The sequence below is a fragment of the Acinonyx jubatus genome, chromosome C1 (genome assembly GCF_027475565.1).
Source record: "Acinonyx jubatus isolate Ajub_Pintada_27869175 chromosome C1, VMU_Ajub_asm_v1.0, whole genome shotgun sequence".
Lineage (NCBI taxonomy): Eukaryota > Metazoa > Chordata > Mammalia > Carnivora > Felidae > Acinonyx > Acinonyx jubatus.
In genome coordinates this window covers 143,940,863-143,961,715 of record NC_069381.1, presented here as the reverse complement: position 1 = coordinate 143,961,715, position 20,853 = coordinate 143,940,863, and the positions used below count along the sequence as shown (strand labels likewise).

At 39.0% G+C, this 20,853-nt stretch overlaps 1 protein-coding gene across 5 annotated transcripts in view; it reads right to left on the bottom strand.

Moving 5' to 3' along the window:
- GPD2 (glycerol-3-phosphate dehydrogenase 2) overlaps positions 1 to 20,853 on the bottom strand; it is a 146,086-nt gene that overhangs the window by 81,708 nt on the left and 43,525 nt on the right. For all 5 annotated transcript variants that reach the window (XM_053215092.1, XM_027055731.2, XM_015076750.3 and 2 more), the window contains exon 3: positions 1,870 to 2,041. In XM_053215092.1, the coding sequence (XP_053071067.1) occupies positions 1,870 to 2,041 (172 nt within the window). The remainder of the gene's footprint in view (positions 1 to 1,869; positions 2,042 to 20,853) is intronic.

Genomic DNA, 20,853 nt, shown 5'->3' with positions numbered 1-20,853 from the left:
ATGTCCAGATCACTACCGAATATCCTTCCCTGCCCAAAGAGAAAATGTTAACTGTTCAGCAAATACTAACAAATCATATGCTCCTGGAGGACAAAACCACGGCGTATGAATCTTTTTATTCTCAGAGCTTGGTCAGTACTTGACTCAAACGGTTTTACTTTAAATAGAAACATAAAGTAAAACAACAACAAACAAAAAACTTGAAACCTAAAGAATAATTAACTAGACTATCTTTGGGATGAATTCTTCAGCCATTAAGTACAATGAATACCATACACGTAAGGGTAAATTCCACCAGGTATGAAAGGTAATTAAGTCTAAAATGGCTATGGCAGTAACTTAAGCTGAGAAGAATTATTCCATGTGATAAATTATTACCATCGAGTATGAAACTGCAATAAATATTGAGCCTTACACAGTAACTAAAATAATCCAGACTCAAAATTCCTTGCAGCAGTGCCTAGCCCAATTGGATACATCTAAGGATACCACAAAGAACTTTCTCCAGAAGAACTGGTTCTAAAAGTCTTTTGCCTCCATGTTAATAAGGGCAGCTATAGGGGTGCCTGGATGGCTGAGTGGGTAGAGCATGCAACTCTTAATCTCAGGTCATGAATTCAATCCCCAATTTTATTCAATTAAAATAATGATGATGATGATGATGATGATGATGACAACGATGATGGCAGCTATAAATACTACCTATAATTTATTGAGCTTCTATTTTGTGTGACAAGCACGATTTTAAGTCATCTTCATGATTACACATTTAATGCTCCCAACAATCATTCAAAGAAGGTATTTTTTCCTTATTTGGAAGACAAGGAACCCTCCAGAAATGAAGGAATTTGCCCAAGTAAATGCATGTGTGTAGTCACATTTATAAATACATCTGATAAAGCTGCTGAGCCAGGATATGTGTCCAGATTTCCATGACCCAAAACTCCACACTAATAATACCCACAGGCAAAAATCAAATTATTTTATTAAATATATCATATGGAACAGTATTGGTGTTCCATACTAAAATTTCACTCTTTATATGTCATGTTTCCATTTTTTTTTTTTTAAGTTTCTTTATTTAGTTTGAGAGAGAGAGAGCCTGTGCATGCACACTAGCAGGGGAGGGGCAAAGAGAGAGGGAGAATCCCAAGCAGGCTCCATACTATCAGTGTAGGGCCTGACACGGGGCTCGATCTCACCAACCGTGAGATCATGACCTGAGCCGAAATCAAGAGTCAGATGCTTAACCAATGAATGAGCCACCCAGGGACCCCATGCTTCCATTTTAAAGAACATTTCATCATGTCTTTCCTAATGCTGACCAATAAGATACCTAAGAGAACTACAGGTTAGCAACAGTCTTTTCCATCATAAAGTCACATAAACTTGAGTCTCCCAAACTGAAGTCCATATTTCACTGGAAGAAACGCTTTTAAGAGATACAAGAAAAAGAAGAATTATTTTAATAGATTAACTCATTTTAATAAATCTTTTCTACCCTTCACTGACATACATGTGATTTCGGATGATATACGAATATTTTTATTTCATTAAAATGTATTTACTTTACGTGATTAGAAAGAAATAGCCAGAACATCAAATTAATGAATTCAAAGGAATTAAAGTCTTCTTTTTAAAGAAATTCATTTACGTGTAAAGCACAAGCTATGTTTAATTTTCAAATTGTGCAAGTGCCTATATTCAAAAAATACGAAGGTGCCTCACAAAGGATGGAAAATCAGGAAGTACAGCAAAAATGGGACTTTACTGGCATGCAGCGCGTGCCAGAGGCTTGTCTGTAGGGGGGTGAGAGTGGAGGCAGACGAAACCTTTACCTGTAATATACCCATCCGCGCTGGGACTCACCTCTGGTGACAGCATCCAGGGCACAGCCACATCCCGTTGCTCCACCTCCGATGACGAGGATATCAAATTCCGCCGTGTTCTGCAAACTCAGTAGCTGAGCTTCTCGGGAGGGAGGCTCCCTGTTAACAGGTTCTGAAACGCACTCTGCTGCTTGCACATAGGCCAGGTTCACCTGGTGTAAAAGTCCACAGCCCACTGTCAGTTTTTCATGCGCAAAGCCAATTTAATACACCCCACGGTATACTAAAAGAAGAGATTTGTAATGGAGACAAGCAATACCAAAGCAAGACCATAGTCCACAGTCCACGTGGAGTTACAGGACCAACTGCCTTATAGAAAAGTCCTTAAAATCCAGGCGGTATTTTTTTTTTTAATTTTTTCAACCTTTATTCATTTTTGAGAGACAGAGAGAGACAGAGTGCAAGCGGAGGAGGGGCAGACAGAGGGGGAGTTACAGAATCCAAAGCAGGCTCCAGGCTCTGAGCTGTCAGCACAGAGCCAGATATGGAGCTCGAATCCACGAACCGTGAGATCATGACCTGAGCGGAAGTCGGATGCTTAACCAACTGAGCCACCCAGGCGCCCCAAGGTGGTATTTTTTTAAATAAGTCCCCACTACTTAGGCATGGAACACCTGATTCCAGACTCAATATCTCAACTGCTTGTTTTGGTTTTATAACGAGCCAAGTTCAACTATTCCCCACACTGTACAACAATTCCCAAATACCTAGTCTAAGATAATTTATAGGAGAACATAAGGAAATGTTTTATCCCGTAGCAATAATTCATTCAGATAACATTTAAAAGTGTTGAAAGGAGGAGGAAAAAAGCACTTTATGCCCTTCTGCAATTTCTTAAAAGTATATGTTCTTTATTCCTTGATTCCTCTGACAAAAATAAATTCTAGAGCTTGGACGTCTATGAGTTTAGGTCACTATAATTAGAAATGAATCTGTTTAATAGAAGTTGTTGTCATGTTTAAATAATCAGTTATGGCTGGGGTGCCTGGCTGACTCAGTCGGTTAAACATCCGACTTTGGCACAGGTCATGATCTTGCAATCCATGAGTTCAATCCCGCATCGGTCCCTGTGCTGACAGCTCAGAGCCTGGAGCCTGCTTCAGAGTCTGTGTCTCCCTCTCTATCTGCTCCTCCCCGACTTATGCTCTGTCTCTCTCTGTCTCTTAAAAATGAATAAGTGTTAAAAAATTTTTTTTAAATAATCAGCTATGGCCAATGGAAATAATATTTTTTAAGGATTTTAGTCAGAGGTTTCCCCTTAAAATGTTTTAATATAAAATTATAGATTCTCTATATTTAATATACACTATTTCAGTTTTTGAAAGCTTTAACAATAAAATAATTAGTGTCAGCTCTAACCTCCCCGTGAAAGATAATGACCTTCCCTTTTTCTAGTTTTTCTTTCATTAGAATGAACGTTGTTATCCTTAATAAAAAATGATGGTCTTGAAAAAAAAAAGTAGCTACCAGAAGTTACAGTGAAAAGCCTAGAAAAATAGATAAGTAAATGTGAATACTAGGTTTGATCACTATAATGAATAGTGCTGGCCAGTGCTGCTGTAACAGTTACTTATCCACAGGTATGTGATTTGTATTTTTCCTTCCTCTAAATCACAGCATCAGTGTGATGCTGGCAATGTCTTCCCGATTCTGCTGAAGGGACCACATACGAAGCTTGGAACCACAAGGCCCGAGCTTGTTCAAGAGAAGGTGATCCTAATTCCACCCAAGATATTGTTCTGATAGACGATTTTTTTATTCATTTAAATAAAATAAACCAAGCTGTTTCTTAAACTTGAATTTAGTTATTGTTGGGCTTAAACTTGAATTTAGTTATTGTCGGGCTGATTGGATTTCTACAAAAATAAATCTAGAAGCCACAGGGTACATTGAAGGAAACCTGGGTCAGAGGGTCCTAGCTCAGGTCTTAGCACTCTTGTGTACCAGTATGTGACTTTTGACACATTATCTCTCTGGGCCTTGGTTTCTTCATTTGTAGAATGGGATAAAACTCCTGTGATGTCTCTAGCTCTGTATCTCTGAGTTGTCCTCAGTCTGAATGGATTAATGATATGAGCCTAGTTGGTAAACTATAAAGTACCACCATAAGGTTGTTGTTATTACTGTCATTAAATAATTTAATCCTTTAATGGCATATAAAAGGGAGCTTTCAAAACATATTTTGCTAAGTATCATGAAAACAAAAGATTATAACCAGGTGTCATAATTTTCAGGCCATAATTCAGATGCAAGTCGCAAAAATCTTACTCTCCTTTATATAACTCCTCCTATTATCTACTAATAGCCATTTCCCCATGTCACATTTCCGTACATTTAAGGTAACTAAAGAAATGTAACTGCTATGGTTCTGTGGGGAACACGATATCTTTCTGTCATGGGCTTTGCCTTCTATCATCAAAGAAGGAGGAGGAAAGACAAGAACAAGAGAAGAGCAAGAAAAAGGAAGAAAGAGAAAAAACATATATATATATATATATACGTATATATATATACGTATACATATATATACGTATATATATATATATATATATATATATATATATGCGCACGATATACGTATATAAAAGTATGTAGAAAGAACAAATGCCAAAGTAAAGCAAAGAAGCACCAGGCCATAACCATCCTGATGAGAGAGGGAGGGTCTTTCATTTGAGGATTCAACTGGGCCATGGCAGATGGGTAGGACGTGGACATAAGACTGACAAGTAACTAAACTGCCAGAGCACTTTCACACATCAAAAACATCAACAACAACAACAAAAAAATTCCTGACATTCTCTGCTTGGTAAGTTTTATAGAAATACTCGAGAAATAAATTTAAGGACTATATCATGATATAAGTCATTAGAACTTGGTAATACTAAAAGCACCCTGTTTACTCTGCCAACAAGTCATAACTATAAACTCAACTGAATTTCCTCAGCAAGCAAGCCAGCTCTGATGGGCACTCCACCTGTTTTGTGGCCTTTGCGCTCCTCGAACTGCACTGTTTCTCCATTTTGTCCCTTGTCTCATCCTTCCCCCCAGTAGGCTCTATCCTGCCTCACCTTAAAAGTTAAAAAAAAAAAAAAAAAAAAAAAAAAAGTTTCTTACATATGCTTTTACCACCCTAAAAATTCTGGAAAGACCCGTATACCCTTGCTTTTTCTACTGCCTCACCTCCTACTCTCTCAGCCAACTCCTCAATTCATTCTAATCTGCATTTTCACACACATACCACCACCACCAAAGACTGACTCATGTCCACTTTGCTGTGAAATCCAGTGAGCACATTTTATCCCTCGTGTTAGCTGTCACCTCGGCACACAATTTTCTGTTCACTGGGAGACAACGAACTGAACTGAGCTCTCTCTCCAGCCTCTCTCAACCACTCTCTCCTAGTTTCCTCTGGAGGTCCCTGTACTCCCTAACATTAAATACTGACGTTCCCCTTAGGCCTTTCTCTAGAGAATCTCTAGAGAATTTCTTCTGCCTCCATACAGTCATATGACTTCCAATTATGCTCCCCTATCCCAGAACCCAGATATCAAACTACCTATTTGGTACCTCCATTTGGATGCCTCACATATATCTCAAGTTTGAACTAATGATTTTATCTCCCCAAACCCTCTTTCCTGTCAGTGTTCATCAGAAGGAACCATTTTGCATCTAGTTGTTTGTGCCACTCTCTTCAGTCCCGTTTTTGATCAGTCACTGAGTACTGTCACTTTCGCCTCCTAAAAAAATTCTCAGGCCCAGTCACTTCATCTTCACTTCCACTTTTCTTCTTCTTTTTTTTTTTTAAGTTTTTTTAATGTTTTTATTTATTTTTGACACAGAGACAGAGCATGAGCAGGGGAGGGGCAGAGAGAGAGGGAGACACAGAATCTGAAACAGGCTCCAGGCTCTGAGCTGTCAGCACAGAGCCCGACGCGGGGCTCGAACTCACAGACCATGAGATCATGACCTGAGCCGAAGTCGGACGCTCAACCGACTGAGCCACCCAGGTACCCCTCTTTTTTTTTTTTTTTTTTTTAATGTTTATTTATTTGTGTGTGTGTGAGAGGGAGAGAGAGTAAGAGAGAGCAAGCAGGGAGCGTCAGAGAGAGAGGGAGACAGAGGGTTTGACAGCAGACGGCTGATGTGGGGCTCGAACTCACGAATCGTGAGATCATGACCTGAGTCAGAGTAGGACAATTAACCGACTGAGCCACCCAGGTGCCCCTTCACTACCACTTTTCAAGTCAAGGTATCTTCCATTTCCTCTATACTAATATGATATCCTCCCACAGGTCTTCACATATTCACCAAGCCTTCCAAGTCAGTCTCCATACTGCAGCTGGTGTAGTCATTTTAAAGCCCAAATAACGTCATTTCCATGACATTAAAAGCCTTCAAGAGCTTCCAATTTCATTTAGGTTATATGTAAGCAACTTATAGTTTCTAAGATTCTTCACAGTCTTTTAAAGTAGGTTGAACTTAACCAAAAAAAGGAAAAAAGTGGACAATACCAAGTGCAGGTGAATGTACAACATGATTGGAACTCTCTTATATTGCTGCAGGAAATAGAAAATGAGACAGCCATTTTGGGAAACTTGAGTTTCTCATAAAAGTAAACGCACACTTACCATACAATCCAGCAATCCTCTCCTAGGTAATTACTCAAGAGAAATCAAAGTCTGCGTTCGCACAAAAACCTGCAGCGAATGCTTACAGTGCCTTTATTCACAACTGGTGAATGGCTAAACAAATTGCGACATGTCTATGCAATGAGTAATAACTGCCAGTCAAAAGAACAAACTACTGATAGACCTAACAACATTAATCTCAGATGCATTCTGCTAGTTAGGAGTCGGCAGATCATGGTTTTCCACCCAAACGTGTCTGCCATCTGTTTTAATAAACAAAGTTTTACTGGAACCCAGCCACACCCAATCACTCCTGTATAGTCCATGACTACAGTAGCAAAGTAGAGAAGTTGAAACAGAGACGGTATGGCCTGCAGACCTGAAACACTGACTACCTGGGCCTTTACAGGAGAGTCTTCCCATCCCTGTGAAACTGAAAGAAGTTAGACTCAGAAGTCTACAGCTGACATGATTCCATTTACATGACCTTCTGTAAAAGCAAAAGGATAGGGTCAGAAAATAGTTCAGTGACTGTCAGGATGTGGGGCTGGTGGAGTGATACACCGACTACAAAGAGCATGACAGAAGTTTTGAGGCTAGAAATGTCATGGTTATATGATTCTATGTGCTTGCCAAAACTATTAAAAGTGTATATTATAAAGGGTGAATTATACTGCATAATGTAAGTTATGCCCCAAACAATATCTCAATAAATTTGACTTTCAAAAAAAGTAAGTAGACATGTACATAGCCAACAGACACATGAAAAGATGCTCAACATCACTAACCATCAGGGAAATGTAAATCAAAACCACAATGAGATATCACGATACCTGTCAGAATGCCTAGTATCAAAAAAAGACAAGAAATAACAACTGTTGGCAAGGATGTGGGGAAAGGGAACCCTCATACACTGCTGGTGGGAACGTAAATTAGTGCAGCCACTATGGAAAACAGTAAAGAGATTGCTCAAAAAATTAAAAATAGGAATATCACATGATACAGCAATTTCCACTTCTGGGTATCCATCTGAAGAAAATGAAAACATTAATTGAATGGATACAGAAGATGTATTGCATGTGTGTGTATATATATGTAATATCATATTACATATATGTTATATATTTCATTACACATGCATATGTAATATGTGTAATATTACATTACATATATTTCATATATGTAATATATACATAATATTCCATTACATACATTATACATTCGATTACATATATATATATATATATATATATATATATATATAAAACTCAGCCATAGAAAAGATAAAATCTTGCCATTTATGACAAAACAGATGGGCCTTGAGAATATCATAGTAAGAGAAATAAGTCAAAGGCAAATACTATAGGACATCACTTACATGTGGAATCTAAAAAACAAAACAAATGAACAAACAAAACAGAAAAAAGACTCCTAGATACAGAGAACAAACTGATGGTTGCCAGAGGGGAGGGGTGTAGGAGATATGGGCAAAAAGAGGTGAAGGGGATTAAGAAGTACAATCTTCCAGTTATCAAATAAATAAGACACAGGGATGTAACGTACAGCATAGGGAATATAGTCAATAATTTGTAACAACTTTGTATGGTGATAGATGATAACTAGACTTACTGTGGTGACCATTTTGTAATGTATATGAATACTGAATCACTATGTTGTACACCTGAAACTGATATCATACTATATGTCAATTATTCTTCAATTAAAGAAAAATTGAGTATGTATATAGTATTTGTGTCAGGCACTATTATAAGCGTTTTGCTTTTTTTCTACTCATTTAATCCTCTATTAACCCTATGAGTTAAGTACTCTTGTGATGGCCATTTTACAGAAGAAGTAACTAGACAAAGAAAAGTTAAGTCATCGGCCCAGGATTAATACAGCTCGTATACAGAAGGGCTGGGAACCAGCCCCCGCAGTGTGCCCACAGACCAAGTTTTGTATTGCTACACCACACTGACAGCATATAATGTGAGAAAAAAAAAATAAACAGACGTATTAGTTGTAATAGGATGAGATACCACCAGTTGCCAAATGCAGGAAGTTTTTGGTTTTATGGTATGATTTTTTCGTGGATGTGTTCCTGAAGAGTTCTTCCAAAAACATTTTTGTTAAAGATACAGCACTATTGAGGGGAATTTATTTAATTTCTGACACTACATTTAAAGCAACATTTTATTTTTGTTGATTTTTTTTTTCCCATAAAAGCTGGGAAGTGTTGCAACTGAGAAGTGAAGCACCAAGTTTATTTCAGAGGCAGTAAACACAGCCTAAGGCCTAACTTGTCATAATTATGACAAGAGAAAGACTCATATGGCTTCGCATGGCGTTGAGTCTCAAAAACACATCTGCACTCCACCTTCTCTAGAATATCTTGACTGAGGGGAAATAAAGAAGAGAAAAGCAGCCAGAATAAAACAGCAGTGTAAGTCACGACACCCTTTAAGAACAGAGGTACAGTAAAACCTTGGACTGCAAAGACCTTGTTCTGAGTGTTCCACAAGATAAGCAAACATTTCTAATACATTTTTAACTTGATAAGCAAACATTTCTAATACATTTTAACTTGCGATACGAGTAGCACATGCCTCCGAATGTCACATGATCACAACTGAGCCAATGGTTCTTTCTCTCTCTCCCTCTCTCTCTCTCCCCCCTCTGTGGGATTGTGGGTGATTGTCTCCCACGCTCAGAGTCTGGGTCTCAGGCTGTGCAATGCTTGGCAGAAATCAGTGATTTTTCAGAACGCTGGAAGGTGCCCACAACTGTCACTAGCATATTTTTTGTCACTTCAAAGCACCTAGGGACAGTCCTTTGCTTTTCCATACACGAGTAGCTTAGGAATGCTTTGTTTCATTCTAGGTCAGGCTGCCTGCAGATATAGACCCTTTCCTTGGCTACCTTATTACCAGTTACATTAAATACAGTATATGACAAGAGTTTATTAATACCGTGAGTGACATGAAAGTCATCCTACACAATAACCCTCCTCTCTTGTCCCCCTCACGCCAGCCAGGAAGGTTTTCAAAGGTAAGTATAGGGTACTGTGTTCATTTTTCTTTATATTTTGTATTTTATTATTTTGTATTATATTCCAGTACTGTAATCATTTTTACATGAATATTTTTGGGTAGTGCAAACGAATCATCTGAGTTTCCATTATTTCTTATGGGGAAATTCACTTTGATATACAAGTGCTTTGGATTACAAGTGTGTTTACAGAACAAAACCAAGGTTTTACTGTATTTGTACTCCACATCTTCCCAGACCAGCTCTTTCGAAGGCAATTTGTTTGAGCAGGAATCTGGAGGATAAGCTCCACTAAAAGACTGACTCAGAGATTCTGGGAGAAATCTCAGAATGGCAACGTGCCCTAAGTTATCTGAGAGACCAAAACTCTCACCGGACACCTCAGCCACACCACTTACTCATGCAGTCAATATGTAATAGAGGTCTTCAGAGATTCTATAGAATGGAGGCCAAAACAAAAAGGTAAAGAGGCAATCATAATATTGCTGAGCAGGCAGATTTAAGTAGAGAGGAGGCTACAAGAGCCACAGGAGGCATGCCTAATCCAGACCCGAGAAGGTTTTCTGGAAATCAGAGCTACATGGAGTCAAGAATGGCTAATGGGCATTAGTTGGATTACAATGCCAGGAAACGAAGTGAGAACGGCACGTGCTAAAACCAGAAGTCATGCTAATGCATTTCTTTGCTCAGCACACTGCTTTCTTAAAAACATGTATTACACATCCAATGTTTAAAAGTTCCTGTATTTTATACATAAATGAGGATTTCTGAGATAAAGCTGCCAAAACTGCACAGCAGCTGCTGCCCTCAGGCAGGGATTGTGTGTTCTTATTAGTCCAGGGCCCCCCACTCACTGATTTCATGCTTTTATCTCACCAGTCTGGCCCCCGTACGCATAGAAGTTTGCCGACCCTGGTCTAAAGACAGGATAGGCCAATAATTTGATTCAAGATCGAATGCCTAATTCAGCCACTGAATCCAGAAGAAAGGAGAGTCCAAGATTCCAAGATACAAAACAAACTTCCTTTTGCCCAGTAGAATTCTAACCACAGCTCCTAAACAAAAAATTCTTATCCTAGTGGAACTGGGAAAATATTTAATATTACTCTGATATTGTTATTTCTGATACTTAATCATGATCATCTATGGGGAAGTGGACTTTTTTAAAATTTATAAGCAAATTTTCATCTACACTGTAAAAAGATGAAATTCCTCCAGAATTTTGATAGCAAACACATAGTTTTTGTCAAGAGATTGGCACCTGTGAACAGAGAACTGAAAGTTAAGTTCATCATCTTTGAGAGTTTATATCCCACAGAACAGAACAGGATTCAAAACGCGATCAGTTTTACTATGTCTGTGCACCATTAGACTTGCAAATTAAAAAAAAAAAAAAAAAAATCCTAGACATTTGCAACTTCAGGTGAGACCGAAAACAAGATCTAATAATTAGTGTCTATTTCTGAAAGAAGTGCATATTCAAAGACCACATGCAATTAACAACCAGGTTGTCCTGTAATCACGTGCAGTAATAATTGGAGTATAAAGTAGGGTTTCATGCAAATCACTTTCTACGGCAACTATCACTCTCTCTCCCGTATCGTGTGATTCAATCACATCTTGGTAACGGAACTGTTAGAGTTAAGGAAAACTGCCTGGCCTTTTGTTGTCACTGAAAAAGACCGACAATATTTGTATTTTCCTGGAAAGGAAACACAACCTGCATCTCCTTACGGGGAATCTTAACATGTTTTAATGGCCTTCACCTCCTGAATCACTCTGGGACTGCGAACAGTGATGTCTTTTCTTGTACTTACATGACAGTGAGCAGCATTTCTCCCTGTGAGCATACTCAGTGAGGGACTCATGATTACTCTGTGGGAACAGTTGCTAATGGGTAGACTGTCCTCTCCACTGGGGACCAGAGAAGAAAAAACAAGTCCTTCCTTTTGGGGATGGCTGAGATGGGAGTGGTAGTGCACCTGCAAGGTGTTACCCCGCCTTTAAGTGGCTGCCATTCATTTGAGATATCACAGAGAAGCTCTCTGAACAGCTCGTGACATATCCAAACTATTAAATTGCAAAACTTTTTCTTAAGTTTATTTTTATTTATTTTGAGAGAGAGAGAGAGAGAGAGAGAGAGCAAGTGGGGAAGGGGCAGAGAGAGAGTGAGCCCGAATCCCTAGTAGGCTCAGCACTATCAGCACACAGCCCAACAGGGGGCTCAAACTCAGGAACCATGAGATCACGACCTGAGCCAAAATCAAATCAGACGCTTAACTGACTGAGCCACCCAGGCACCTCAAGCTGTATAACTTTTTTACAGCTGAAAAAGCCGGAAAACCCTTTGGCTCTGTCCGAATCTACTTCAGGTAAACTCACATCATAACTGATTACATGATCTGAGGTTTTGGGGGGATATGTGTTACTGTTTTTCAAATAAATATTTCAGAAAAATGTATTTGGAGTTGTCTCAACTTGATACTGCTCTTCAATTCTAACCGCTGTGCTAAGAACCAGAGGATCTGGAGAGAAAGCCTGGGCTCAGGCTGGACAGAGGGGGAAGAGCCAGTCCTGGGGTCTGCCCGGCTGCTACTGGTCCTCACACTCTAATGAGCTAGCTTCTACAGGTCTAACAATTACCACAGAACAGAGGCATCCTTTGACCACTAAGGAAAGTGAGGTTAGTTATTCCTTGTGCAGGTAATGGAGAGAATCAGAATTTGATCCCAAGTTTGACTCCATATTCCATGACCTCAGCTGTGCTAGGCTCTCTTTGTACGTGTAGCTTATCTGGGTCCCTAGATCCACCAGCCTCTTGGGCACCATAGAGCAGGGAGCCGTCAATGACCATCAGTGAAATCAGAAGTCTTAGGGAGTCTGCCTAGCCCGTGGCCAGCTGCACTGGGCAGTCAAGTTGACATACAGGGTTCCATGAAATAGCACTTTTTCTTAAAAACCTCCCCAACACATACATCTGGAAGTGGATACAGGGGGTTCATCCTTCCCCCATCCCTCTCAGGTTAATAAAACTCTGACCCAATGAGACAAATGATCATTTCTCAGCTTTACAACCCAGATGGCCCTCAGCTACATTTTACCTTGATGTTCAAAATAGTTCTGGGTCAAATTTGTGATGCACACTTTCCATTTCTCTTGTGGATTAGTTCTTCAAATATACACTTTTTTATAACATTTCTAGTTTCTACTCACAAGCATATAATTAGATCTAAGAACGTCTTTGTTGAAAAACCGCAAATTGCAAAATAAGGGAAGCGAGTAAAATCAACATCGCCGATTTGCTTCTTAATCTGCCCAAACTCTACCTAGAGGAAGCTGTCCTAACACAAACATAATTTAACTATTAAGCTAGAAGATGGGGAGAAGGAAAGGGAGTGAAGGGACTCTCCCCAAAGCATTTATAGAAAGTTTCCTTAGTTCCACGATATCCTAAAAAGTTTCTTAAAGAGGCCTCAAAATGAATAAATAGTTGAAAATGAAATGCAAAGTCAAATCAGAATGAATGTCAATGTTGCTCAGTTAGCAACAGCCTAGAAGCTCACCAGCTGTCAACGCTAATCATAGCTCAGTCGTTGACTCACTGTGTGACCTCTCGCAGTACAGTTAACCTCGCTGATTTTGTATGCCAGCAATAAAATAGCATTGCAAACTCCTCGAAGGCCTGATGTGAGTTATAACTCAGAGATATTGCCATGGCCCCGTGTTGAGAGCTAAGTGTTAAATAAAAACCAAAATTATAAGGAAGATGATAGGATGCTCTTCAAAGAACATTTCCAGCTCTGTCTGCATAATTTTAGTGCTCTGATGAAACATGCCTCTGAAGAAACGGTTAACCATATAGAGGAGGTAAGAATAGTTCAAACTGGCCTTATGGAAGATACAGTGTACTCATAGTCCTCATCACGCTTTAGCTATCAGAGGCAACCCCAACACATTTCGTTGTGTTTCTAGGAGAAAAACAGTTCTTCCAGGAATCTATGCACAGAGTTCTCAACAAGAGAAGCAAGTGAACGGTAGAGTCTTTGGCCTATACTCTAACAATAAAACTCTCATCAAAAGAAATGCAGCTTGCTTGTCAATCAAATTAGAAGCTAAAGTCAGGACACAGATGTAATGGCTAGATGCTTAAAACTTTTTCTCTTCCTCCAGAGAACACTGCTGGATTGCATTTCCCTCCCACCCTCCCTTAGCATTGGGTGGAAATGATCCAGTGGGTCAAAAAGTACTATAATATGCCAGAGCCACATAGATCTCTGAATGATTGCCACAAGTAGGTCCCCCATCTATCTCCACTGTACTGTACTATGAGGAAGAAATAAACCCTCATGGTGATAACCCAGTGAGCTCCGGCAGTTGTTTATTACATCATTAGCTTGCTCAAATTAATACACAACTATGAGATATGTTTAGCATTACAACCCAAGATTCACAACTCACCTACCCTGCATACAGTCTATACATAGTTTAGAATACTCCCCTCGTGGATAAAGACCCATCGTTTACAGAAAAATAAGTCCGTACATATAAAGCTCGAAGGACAATCAACTGATGAATGGGTAAGGAAGATGTGGTGTATATATACAATGGAATACTACTTGGCAATGAGAAAGAATGAAATCATGCCATTTGCAGCAATGTGGATGGAACTAGAGGGTATTATGCTGATGAAATAACTCAATCAGAGAAAGACAGATACCATATGTTTTCATTCACATGTGGATCCTGAGAAACTTAACAGAAGACCATGGGGGAAGGGAAGGGGAAAAAACAGTTACAAACAGAGAGGGTGGGAGGCAAATGATAAGAGACTCTTAAATACAGAGAACAAACTGAGGGTGGATGGAGGGGTCGGGCAGAGAGGAAAATGGGTGATGGGCATTGAGGGGGGCACTTGTTGGGATGAGCACTGGGTGTTGTATGTAAGCAATGAATCACAGGAATCCACCCCCAAAACCAAGAGCACACTGCATACACTGTATGTTAGTCACTTTGACAATAAATCATATTTTAAAACAATAAAAGAAAAAATAAAGCTGGAAGGACAGATCATCAAACACAAGCCCCACTAAGCCACAGTGCAAAGACATTTCTACCTTTATATTTGATATAATGCTGAAGCCACAGCTCTTTAAGCAGGCAGATAGGACCAAGGAGCCTGTTACTTAACCACTAATCCATTCTCCTCCTTAATATGCATTTTTCATTCGGTATCTAACACTATCGTTCCCCACCTAAACATTAAAGTCAACAAAAATGAAGACTGTTTAAAGAACAGTTGCCATTACAGAACTCCGTAAGATCTTTTTAAGAAAAAGGCTGTTTATGAACCCATGAAAATGCCTCTGGAGATGGTTATTAGAACAAACAAGTCTCGTAGCTGGAATTGACTAAGTTAAGATCAATCTGGTAAGCATATAGCAAACGTGTCATGTAATAATTTCAGCTACATCAGTGCTCAGGAAGATTATACTGATTTCAAAGCCACAGATACTCTTTAGCTTAGGAACCAGAAGAATATTTATAACTGAGGTTAGATTCTTAAAGATATTAAGCATGCTCAAAAAGTAAATAAACTGTTACATCCAAAGATGCTACTGAAAAGTGATGTGAGTGGAATTTTTTATAATTCAAAATTTCTTAACTGACATCACGTCTTAAGTACTATGCTTATGATTTTAAATTTTATCTGTGTGTTTGTTTATTTTATAGGCTTTATTCTGTACAGCAGTTTTACAATTACAACAAAATTGAGAAAAAGATCCAAGGGTTTTCCATATACCTTCTGCCCTCATACATACTTTGCCTTTATCAACAACATTCACCAGAATGGTGCTTTTTTTTTTTTTTTAACCAAGAATGAACTTACATCGACACATTAGAATCACCCGAAGTTGACAGTTTACTTAAGAGTTCACTCTTGGGGTGCCTGAGTGCTCAGGTCATGATCTTATGGTTTGTGATTTTGAGTTCCACGTAGGGTTCTCAGTTGTCAGCACAGAGCCTGCTTTGGATCCTCTGTCCCCCTCTCTGTCTCTGCCCCTCCCCTGCTCATTCTCTCTCTCTCCCTCTCTCTCTGTCTCAAAAAAAAAAAAAAAATTAAAAACTAAAAAAAAAAAAAAAAAAAAAAAAAAGAGTTCACCCTTAATGTTGTACATTTTATGGGGTTGTACAAATACATGATAACATATATCCATCATTATAATATCATACCAAGTAGTTTCACTGTCCTAAAAATCCTCTGTGTTCTGCCTTTTCATCTCCCCCACACACCCTGGGTGCAATCCCTGATCTTTTAACTGACTCCAATAGTTTTGGAGACTACATAGTTGAGCTCTTCCATTATCATTCTTTCTTCCATGTCTCTTTGTGGCACAATAGTTCATTTCTTTTTAGTATTGAATAATAGTCCATTGTCTGGATGCACCACAGTTTGTTTATCTGGATCTTCACCTACTAAAGGACATCTTGCTTGCTTCCAAGTCTTAGTAATTATGAATAAAGCTGTTAGACACACTCCTGTGCAGGTTTTTGTGTGAACGTACTTTCCAAGTCTTTTGGGTAAATATCAATGACAGTGATTGCTGGATCATACGGGAAGAATATGTTTAGTTTTGTAAGAAACTGCCAAACTGTCCTCCAAAATAGCTGTACCATTTTGTATTCTCACCAGCAATAGATGAGGCTACCTACTGCTCTACATCCTTCACCAGCATTTGCTTATGATTTTTATTTCTCTTCAACAGATACTCATCTGAACTTCATGTTTCTCTACCCTCTACCAGCTTCTCTCTCCAGCAGTTAATAGAAGCCACATTAAGCCAAACAAAAGCTCAGCTATGTAAATAAATCTAGTGTTACAGCATTCTTGCTATGCCTAATAGGGCTAGATCTGTTTCATATGTTCATATCCTACATCAGGGGAAGGGAAAGTACTAGACAGATACTAAAGACCTGCTTTGTGACAGGTATCATGATCACTGGCTTGTATACACTGACTTAGTGCTTGGCAGGGAGGAAAAAGAAAACCTAGGATTAAATGACATTAACCTACTTTATGAAGAAACAGGAGTTCTGAAAACTTGCATAAACTGTGCATATGAACAGGCTCACCAAAACCCCTCCACATTTGTGTAACAGACAAATTCAGGAAGCTAAATATCTGTTCAATCGGGGGGTCCATTAAAATAAGTCCCAAAGTTGATCTTACTTTCACTAGAGATGATCATTCTATTTTTACTCCTTCTCCAATCCCATCTTTTATATTTGGAGTGGCTGGTATATAAGTCAAAAGGCTCTGCTTTATTAGAATCTCTTACAAATAATGTATCGAGAAGAGACCGAAATTACGAATTAAAAAAATGTGCTCAAAATTCCTATGGATTTTAACTGTTCATACATCACTTTGCCTCTCATTAGCGCATGTATTTTTCCTTCTGAGTTTTGATGATACTAACAATGGAGGTAATATAGTTTTACCTGTAATTCAACTCACGTAACCCATCACCACAATCATTTCTTCATGTTCCCCTAATTCATGCACATAGCAGAGTGAATTCTAGTATTTTGTAAGCCATTCACAAGTATAATAAATTACTAACTCCTACAAAGTGAGAGGCTATTTTGCAAAGCATAAAGATCCTGTCAATAATTACTAGTACTACATCAATGACTTTGGAAAATAATAAGCCTAATTGCATTCCACTTCAAGCTAAAATGATACAAGAGAATCCTCCCTCCCCCCCAAAAATGGACCTTGTTAAAAATATTGTTTTTCATATGTTTCACCATAGAATTCCAAAAAATAGCATTGTACTATGTAAAATTAATTTATCAAAAATGCTATAGTCACATAACTTTTTAGAAACATATCAGCCATATAAATCAAGCCTGTCATAACTCATAAAAAGCCTAAGGGGGAAAAAAAGAGAAGAAACAGCAGGAACTTCAAGGAATTTATTCCTTACAACAGAAAACAGAAAAAGAGTTTAAGTCAATAACTGGGATTGTCCACCTGGTTATTGGCTCATTGTCAGATCAGGAAGCAAGGCAAAGAGAAAACAGAAGGTATTTGTACACCTGCTTTCTAGCCATTCTCTTACAACCTCAGAGGAAGGACATACCATTGCTGCAGATCTCAGAAGTCTTAACAAGGTAGCCCTGAATGCAAGGACCGCCAGTAACAAGAACAACGTTCCTGCTGCTTACAGCCACACTTTATATTCGTATCACCCGGGAATCCAATACTAGCTCACACTTTTTGAAAGCCTACTATGTTCCAGAAACTCTTTCAGGCTTTATTGCTCTTCAACAATCTTGGGAGGAAAGTACCTTTGTTCTCCCTATTTTACAGACAAAGGAAAATGAGGTCCAGAGAACTTAAGAAAACTGTCCATAGTCTCTTAGCTCTTCAGTAGAGCTAAGTATTGGATACAGGCAATCTTTGTCAAGATCGTACTCTCGTCCCATATGTTATATCGCTCATGAATGGAAGGAAATTCAATCAACGAGAATCTCTATGTTCCCTGATTCCAATACAATCATTCCTCAAACTGAAAAGAGACCTTGATTTCCATACCCTGAAGCCCATTCCCTGCCTATGCAAGGTACAGGAAAAAAAAAAAAAAAAAAAGAAAGAAAGAAAAGAAAACTTTCGCATCCGGGCTTTGAGAAAGCTCTCAGTGGTTTTCAGGCCTCACCTCAGAGCTGGTTCACAAAGCCCACTACACCTTCAGAGTGGGTAATGGAAGGAACAAACTGAGTATGTATTACGTGAGAGGGCCCAGACCTAAACAGACCTCAGACCTAAATAGATCTTTGTTACATCAACCACACCACTGGGGTTAGAAAGAAGACCACACCATCACACTAGTGTTTCCAGTTAGACCTAGAAGGTATGAAATAAACGTTGAGTTTAAAAAAAAAAAGTTTCAAAAATTCCTTTGGTCTATAATGAAAGGCAAAAGCCTGGGGCAACCCTCAGTCAAATCTTTGCACACCTACCTTGTTTTTGCTCCATTCTCCCCAGCCACCCGCCTTCTTCCCACCTCCCTGAGGAACCCTCATATGCAACCCCAACTTTAACACACTCTACTTCTGCTCCTCGCTAAAGTTTACTGGCTCTGAAAGTACCCAAGGCCTTCTCTCCTAATTTCAACGCCCCTCTCCATCCATTCTGGTCTCCCATTGGCTTGAAATTAGAAAAGGAGACTCACCCATGAAGTAACACTTTCCCTTCACTGGAGATAAAGGAATCACTAGAAGAGCATCCTGTCCCCAGAGGAAGACTGGATGTCTTCCAAGTCCCTTCCAATAAAAAGTTTATTATTAAACAGACCTCTAGTAAATAGTGAATGGTAAATAACTTGCTCTCAGAACTCAGCACACCACTGCAGAGGTGCTTGCTTGCCGCACCCCTGGTGGGGATTCAAGTGGTAAGAGGTTTAGACCCACTCCTCAGCCTCCTGGTCCTTGGAATATAGCTGGTCTGGGGAGAGGAAAACCAAGACTTTGTGGAAACTTAATCACCTATTTGTGGATGAGGAAATAAAAGGAGGAAAATGAAATGAATAGGAAGCCTCTTCAAGACCACTCAAAAAAAACCCTACATGTGTAACTGAAGCGAGCCTGAAAAGTGGATGCCATTTGTGGCCACAAAACTCCTTTCCTGCAGGGATACACGGTCAAAAAATGTCAGCCATCATTCATCCCTTTTCCCCCCTCAGCTTCCTCACTGGAATAGGAAAATTTAGGTTGCTCCAGCTTCAAAAGAAAATAATAATAATAATAATAATAATAATAATAATAATAATGATAGTAATAATTAGTGATATCTCCTTAAGTCATGATATTCATCCCTTCTAACTCTGATCTATTTATCTCACAAGGAAAAAAGTCTCTAGGCTTCCCTTGGGTCAACAATGGATATACCTGATCACTGAAAAACAAAATATAAATTTTCACAATATGCTCATATGAGGGAAAGCCATACTATGAAGTGAGACCAAACAATCATTACGATCACCTCTAACCCCCAACTTGCCCCCAGAAATGCCAGAGTCTCCCAAAGGTCTCTATCTCCTCACCTACAATAGCTTTTATTCAAGCAAGTGGCTAAAAGGTAAGTGAACAAGATCCTATTTGATTTCATAGTGTTTTCTGTTTAATAAAAAAAACCAAAAACTGAATGTATAAGAGCTTTCATTCTATTATCCCCCTCGCAAATACAAGGTAATTAAACTGTAGAATTGATTTCAAAGGCTTTGTGTGAGCTGGCCTGGCACGTAAACACTTAGACACAGCACTGTCTTAGTCAAATGTGCTTTAACAATTGACCAACTTTTACAGTCAACCCGTTTGTTTTCAGAACGGGTATTTAAGGTAGGAAGCTTTGTGCTCCAGCTATCAAATGAGCACCAGTTAGGAATCAGAGGAGACACAACAGTAGGTGCGGGAATGCCAGCAAAATGTGCCTGGACTTGAACTCGACAGATGGCTTTCTTATACTTCAGTATCTTGTACTTTCAACACCAACTTATTCTTAAAGGAGAACAATTTATCAGTTAGAATCATCTTAGAAGACTGAAAAAAATATAAAAACACAAGCCCATACTTTAAGCATTTTATTGCTCTGCAGAAAAATGGAGCATTTTTAAGGAGACAGCTTCTACACAATGTAGCCAAATAATGGGTATTAAGGGGCAGATTTTTTCTTGACCATTGAAAAGCCCCCAGAATGGCTCTGATTGGCAGATATCTTCTGAGAAAGGACAGCTGAGGCCCCTGGTCATTTTATGTCAGTGGCTCAAATGAGTTGTCTCCCCTCCCCCCTCACCTCCTCTCTCTCTCTCTCTCTCTCTCTCTCTCTCTCTCTCTCTCTCTCTCTCTTTTTTTTTTTCCTAATCCCTAGGGCTACATACCAACCTGCTACCCAAAAATATGCTCATGGTAGTGGCTTTAAGGGACAGGAATCACCACAAAAGAATGCACATGCTTGGGTGAAAGTCTCATGCAACTCATTGATTGAATATGCCCATGGTGATTCTTCTCAAAAGAACTTGTCAGATTAAAATTATAAATGACTTGAAACCGCTGGTATCTGTTTCATTTCGCTATTAGGGTGGTCAGGATGTCTAACTTAGGAAGGAGAAAATGGCAAAATGACCCAGAAATCAAAAGACCCTTGTTTTGCCTTGATTTTACTGACTAAAATTCACCCCTACCTTGATTGATTAGAGGCAGTATTGACTGTTCACTCTGTGAGATTAAGA